Genomic DNA, 6,268 nt, shown 5'->3' with positions numbered 1-6,268 from the left:
AAGGGCCAGACCCGGCATCAGATGGTAACACTGATTGAACAAGAGATTAGCACAATAGATCTCTAACCGAGGGGAAGCGTTGCTTTTCACGCTACGCGCCGTAATTAATGGTATGAATCAATTAATTTGACTTTTATTGTGTCGAAGAAAAAAACGCAACAAATGGAACTGGCGGCTGGGAGTTGTTCACCCCCCACCCCACTTTTCCCCCAGGGAGGTTCCAAAGAGACACGAGGGAATGGTCGCATCAGGACAGGTGTTGGTGGAGGGAAGCTGAGAGACAGAGAACAGAAGCGCCGAGGGAGTCCTGAGAGCCAGCCCTGGCGGGCAGCGGAATCGAAATTAGGCTCGTTTGCAGGCTACTTCAAGAAGATTGCAGAGGGCAGCCCCTGGAGCCGCCACCCTCCCCCCCCCACCCCCACCCCCACTCCCCGCGCGCGCGCGCGCGCACGCACGCACACACACACACACACACACACCCACGCCAGCCCAGCCTCCTAGGATGCTCTGGGGCTCCCGATGCGGCCCGCACCTGCTACTGGCGCTAGATACCCAAAGCTGAGCAAAAGGAATTTCTGAATTTGTGAATTTCAGTTTCTTTCTCTTGTTCTTCCGACCTTTCTGTTGTAATTATTAGCTTGCTGGGGACAGTTGCAGCCAGAACCTCTGCTGCCGGGGGACAGTGGGCAGCCAGCTCGCCGCTCTGGTCGGTTTCGAGAGAGGCTGTCTACATAGTATTGTAAACGGTCCTGAGCCTGCGGGCCACAAAGCGGTGCAGCTGCGGAAATGAATTCAGATGCATTTTACGGTCAGGTGCAACCAGGGTATCATTTAGATACAGAAAAACCTTGGAGTTTCGTGGGCGTCTCAAGATGTAGTAACTGCCCCAGCTTCAACCAGAAACATCCCGCGAAGTGGAGATCTCATGTGCTAGTGTTTTATCCGAGAAATGATCTAATGTAATTAAAGTCAGTCTGTGTCTTACTGCCTGTAATGAAGCAAGTTTATGTGTGTCTAGGCTAAGGAAACATAGGGGCGGGTAGTAGGTGAGAGAGCGCTACAGACTGAGGGAATCAAAAGTACTACTGTCCGGCAGGAAATATATCAGATACCTAGTGTCTCCTGTAAATATTTCATTAATTATTTCCTCTCGGACCATTTCCACTTGCGCTCCTTCCTCTGGAGAGGCCCGCATTTCCCTTCCAGGCCTCAGCGGCCAGACTGGGCTTGAGTTTCAGGAGCCCACCACACCTGGCAGGCACTCGTGGCTCATAAGGAGGCGGCCTAAAAATGTGAGAGGGAAAAGGCGGCGCATCGCAGACACCAGATCAGGAACAGTACTGGGAAGTGCGAGGTCCACGCGCCCGGGCAATGTCACACACCCGGAGTCCTTTTGCTCCCCCCCTTCCCCGCCTCAACCCCAGTTAAATGCCCACAGTCTTTCCTACCATCACTGACTTTCCTTGGCAGAGGAACTCGGTGTGCACCGGCCGCGTCCTCGCCTCCTCCTCCGCCCCCTCTGCTGCTGGTTTCTGCGGAAGTTAAATCTTGGAGAGTTTATCTACGCCCTAAGAGGAAAGAATCCACGTTAGTTAGCAGCAACTGAGAGCCTAGCCCACCCGCATGCCCGAGGCCGCCCCCGCTCCCAGGAGGCTGGGCCCGGGCGCCTGGGAAGTCACACTGCCGGCTCCCCGCATGGTTCTGCCATCCCAGCCCGGACGCTGCGTCTAACCTAGAGGCCCAAAGCCTCTTCCCAGACCCAGGCGACTTACCCAGGCCGCTGCCAATCCCGGCTCCTTCCCCAGCGCCTCATTCCCGACTTTTTCACATGCTAAGTCGTTTAACAACTCCGAGCAGCTAGTTACGGCTTCTTTATTTATAGGTTCCCTGTAATTTTACGTCTTTTTTTTATTTCTGTCGGCAACTATTCCAATAGATTAATCAATAGCCATTTTCTGACCTTCGGGAACCCCAGATGACGCTGTGTGGACGATCGGGAAAAAAAATATATGTATGTATATATATATACATATAAACACGCCCACATCGAGACAGGAAAGCGAAGGCAGGACGAGGTGGTTTGGCTTTGGGGGAGGAGGAGCGCCTCCTCTCAGTAGGTGTTTCTGCCGACTGAACACTGTGGCAGGAGTTCCTCCGAAATCTAATTAGTAAGATAGAGGTGGGGTGCAGCCCTTACTCTTTAGAGCTAAAAAGAATCAAACAAAAACAAAAAACTAAACAGAGACTATAAGTTTTTCTTAAGAAAACGGGATAGGACTCTTGTTCTACAGTCTAAGCCCAATCCCTGACTAGGGAGAGTTGGCAAAAGGATGGGGGGGGTAGAGAGGGCGGGAGGGCAGGGCAGCAGAGCCAAGGGGTCCGGCAGATGCTTCCAAACCCACACCCTGACTCACACGCACCCACCCACACTCACACCCACAGGCCCCCTCGACCCCCGCGCTGGGTTCCAGCCTAGGATAGGGTCTCGGGGTGTGCCGGGACGCCCTCGGGACCCGCGGGATGCTAGCGCACGGTGCGGCGCAGAGTTGCGTGTCCCTCGTTCCTTTGTTGACAATTCTCAGAACCAACTTGAGTTTGGCCGGCTCCGCCGCTGTCCTGACGTCACGCACGGTCACGTGGCCCCGCCTCCTGCTGGATCTTTAAGTAGAAAGTAATCTATCAGGGCCAGTCCTTAAAACGGGACTTTCGACTACGGGGGCTTCGGCGTCCCTGACACTCCCCCTCCCCCTGTTGCCCCTGCCCAGGCCCTCCCGAACTGCTTGGCGCCCGGAGTCCCGCGCCCGCCTGCACCGCCCCTGCTCCCCACGTCCGGCCAGAGGCCGAGGAAGGCGGGCGAAGTAAGGGGGCGCGGCGTGGAGAAGCCGCTGGGGCGGGGAGCGGCAGCAAGCCCCTAGTACCAAGCGCCAGGGACAGCTGGAGTTTGCGGAGCGCGGCCGCGGGGGGCGGACGGCAGCGCCCGCGCCGCGCGATGCCGGGCTGCCAAGTGTGAGCCAAGCCGAGAGGGCCCGGAACCACCTACGCCCCCCTCCGCTCTCCCAATCCCCCATCTTTCCGGGGCGCCCCAAACCCCTTTCCTGAGGTCGGCGGCAGCCCCTGAAGACCCCCGTCTCGCGCCGCTCTTTCCTCGCCGCCGCCACCACCCCCGAGGAGGGATGACCCTCTCCGGCGGCGGCAGCGCCAGCGACATGTCCGGCCAGACGGTGCTGACGGCCGAGGATGTGGACATCGATGTGGTGGGTGAGGGCGACGACGGACTGGAGGAGAAGGACAGCGACGCAGGCTGCGATAGCCCCGCGGGGCCGCCCGAGCTGCGCCTGGACGAGGCGGACGAGGTGACGCCGGCGGCACCCCACCATGGGCAGCCTCAGCCGCCGCACCAGCAGCCCTTGGCACTGCCCAAGGAGGTGGCTGGAGCCGGGGCCGGGCCAGGGGGCGAGGCGGGCGCGTCCGAGGCCGACGGCTGCAAGGGCGGCGTTGGCGGCGAGGAGGGCGGCGGGACCGGCGGCGGGCCTGGCTCGGGCAGTGGTGCGGCGGGCGGCCTGGCCCCAAGCAAGCCCAAGAACAGCCTGGTGAAGCCGCCCTACTCGTACATCGCGCTCATCACTATGGCTATCCTGCAGAGCCCGCAGAAGAAGCTGACCCTGAGCGGCATCTGTGAGTTCATCAGCAACCGCTTCCCCTACTACCGGGAGAAGTTCCCCGCCTGGCAAAACAGCATCCGCCACAACCTCTCGCTGAACGATTGCTTCGTCAAGATTCCCCGCGAACCGGGCAACCCGGGTAAGGGCAACTACTGGACCCTGGACCCGCAGTCTGAGGACATGTTCGACAACGGCAGCTTCCTGCGGCGCCGGAAACGCTTCAAGCGCCACCAGCAGGAGCACCTGCGCGAGCAGACGGCGCTTATGATGCAGAGCTTCGGCGCCTACAGCCTCGCGGCGGCGGCCGGCGCCGCGGGGCCCTACGGCCGCCCCTACGGCCTGCACCCAGCGGCCGCGGCCGGCGCATACTCGCACCCGGCTGCCGCGGCAGCCGCGGCAGCGGCCGCGGCGCTCCAGTACCCATACGCGCTGCCGCCCGTAGCACCGGTTCTGCCGCCCGCCGTGCCGCTGCTGCCCTCGGGCGAGCTGGGCCGGAAAGCGGCCGCCTTCGGCTCGCAGCTCGGCCCAGGCCTGCAGCTGCAGCTCAACAGCTTGGGCGCCGCCGCGGCCGCCGCGGGCACGGCGGGCACGGCGGGCACCACGGCGTCTCTCATTAAGTCCGAGCCGAGTGCGCGGCCGTCGTTCAGCATTGAGAACATCATCGGTGGGGGCCCCGCGGCGCCCGGGGGCTCGGCAGCGGGTGCTGGGGGCGCCGGGGTAACTGGGGGCACCGGGGGTGGCGGGGGCGGCGGCGCGGCACAGTCCTTCCTGCGGCCGCCAGGGACCGTGCAGTCAGCAGCGCTCATGGCCACACACCAACCGCTCTCGCTGAGCCGGACGACGGCCACCATCGCGCCCATCCTGAGTGTGCCGCTCTCTGGACAGTTCCTGCAGCCCGCAGCCTCGGCAGCTGCCGCTGCCGCCGCTGCAGCGCAAGCCAAGTGGCCCGCTCAATAGGGACGCGCCGGTGGCCTGGATGCAGGGCCCGGCGGCAGCCTCGAGCGTCCGCTGCATTTGCAGGCTGCCCGCCCTGCCCGAGTCCTGGGCCCCCTGCCCAATCCTGGACTCTGCCTCTCCTCCATTTCCTCCCCCCTCTCCCCGCGACCCCTCGACACAGACCTTCAGCGGCCTCCACCCCGTCCTGCACACCTAGGCTATCGGAGCAAACTCTCACCGCGCGCCCGCGGGGAATAGCTTTCCGTACAGGTAAAACCGAAAACAGAATTTTCCAAAAATGTACCCCGACGGCGTCTGCTCTCAGTACCTTGAGGATGGGAGGGAAATTCTTTGTACATATTTGTATAAAAATTATTAACTTTCCTTTTGGGGTTTTTATTTTTTTAAGAAAAACAAAATCAGTAGATTTAGAGCTCTGAACTTTCATTTTTTTTGAAGGTTCACTCTCCGCAGTTTTATGTGAGAAAAAATGTATAGAGACGTTGGGAGATTTTAAATATAAAAAAAATTTTCAAAAGGCGAAAAGTGTCATTCTATTATAAAGGTCTGTTTATATATGAATGAATATATATGGTATTCTAAATGTTATCCCATCGTGTTGTACACAACTTTGTAAATAAATTTTTAAAAGTCTCAGCTTAGTGTTTTATTTAGATGTCTGTAGTAAATAATAAGATTTTTAAATGGTATTTTTATTTTATCCTTCCCAGATATTAAAGGCGTTTCAAGTAATGACCTTTATAAACTTTGCTAATTTGTAATTTGAGTGTAAGAAAAATTTAATTGGAGAAAGGGAAAATATGCCTAATTTAAATCATATTAGTATTTTAGTTTTCACGTAAACTCAGGATGTAGGTAGTGATCTTCCAAGTGATCCATTAAATCTAAGTGACTAGATATTTCTGTAGATAAAGTAAGCTGCCATTAAAAAAAACCCAGCCTAATTCCAAATTTTGGCACAATTTTAATTTATTTTAAATACCAGACTTCATCTCTCACAATGAAAAATTCCCAAATGAGAGTTCTTGGTCATTTCTGTTATCCTTTCAAAAGAATGAATTCCAAACATCTCTCTCACTTTAGCATTTAAAGCTTTGATTTTAAAAAATCTTCTTTTCACCCCCAAGGTGGAAATGGTAATAGACTTCAGTTGACTTTTTATGTATACGCTATGGTATTTTAAATTTTCCAGTGGAATTGTATTACCAATATTAAGCTGATAGATGGTACACAGTTGTTTTATTCTTTCATAATATTTTCAAATAAGATACCTCTTTTTTTTTTTTTTTAAGATACCTCTTTTCTATGGCAATAATCAACCCACAAGGATCCAGTAGATGCCTTCTCTTCCTCCAATCCGCAGCCTTTCCGAAGGCCAAGAAATACTGGCCTTAATGTCTTTGTAAAAACAGATGCACATACCCCCTTTTAAAAACTTTTTAAAAATACTTTAGGATAGTTTAGTGTGAAATGCGAGATCACAGAGCCAGAATGGGAGATATCCTTGCAGATTATTTTTAATGTACCTTTCAGCTGTTGTAACCTTATGTATTAAGGTAGAAATGAAACATCTAGACCCAGGAAGCCGGTCCCCATCACCACCAATATATCCTCAAATGGCATCAATTCTAATTATTTCGTAATTAATT

At 55.2% G+C, this 6,268-nt stretch overlaps 1 protein-coding gene and 1 long non-coding RNA gene across 3 annotated transcripts; one reads left to right on the top strand and one right to left on the bottom strand.

Annotated features, from left to right (window-relative positions):
• Positions 465 to 2,630, bottom strand: LOC110261215. Its single transcript, XR_002345162.1, has 5 exons — positions 2,435 to 2,630; positions 1,773 to 1,981; positions 1,449 to 1,568; positions 1,113 to 1,284; positions 465 to 778 (listed from the first exon to the last, which is right to left on the bottom strand). It is a non-coding gene; the product is annotated as an uncharacterized LOC110261215 (long non-coding RNA).
• FOXD3 (forkhead box D3) lies at positions 3,076 to 5,255 on the top strand. 2 transcript variants are annotated; one of them, XM_021096543.1, is made up of 2 exons: positions 3,076 to 3,353; positions 3,642 to 5,255. In XM_021096543.1, exons 1-2 carry the CDS (start codon positions 3,174 to 3,176, stop codon positions 4,617 to 4,619), a joined length of 1,158 nt encoding a protein of 385 aa, XP_020952202.1. In that variant the 5' UTR covers positions 3,076 to 3,173; the 3' UTR covers positions 4,620 to 5,255. The 2 variants fall into 2 exon arrangements, with proteins under 2 accessions (XP_020952202.1, XP_020952201.1); XM_021096542.1 differs by having other exon boundaries at positions 3,076 to 5,255.

The sequence above is a fragment of the Sus scrofa genome, chromosome 6 (assembly GCF_000003025.6).
Source record: "Sus scrofa isolate TJ Tabasco breed Duroc chromosome 6, Sscrofa11.1, whole genome shotgun sequence".
Taxonomy (NCBI): Eukaryota; Metazoa; Chordata; class Mammalia; order Artiodactyla; family Suidae; genus Sus; species Sus scrofa.
Note: the sequence above shows the minus strand (reverse complement) of the source record. Positions and strands in the feature narration are given on the sequence as shown.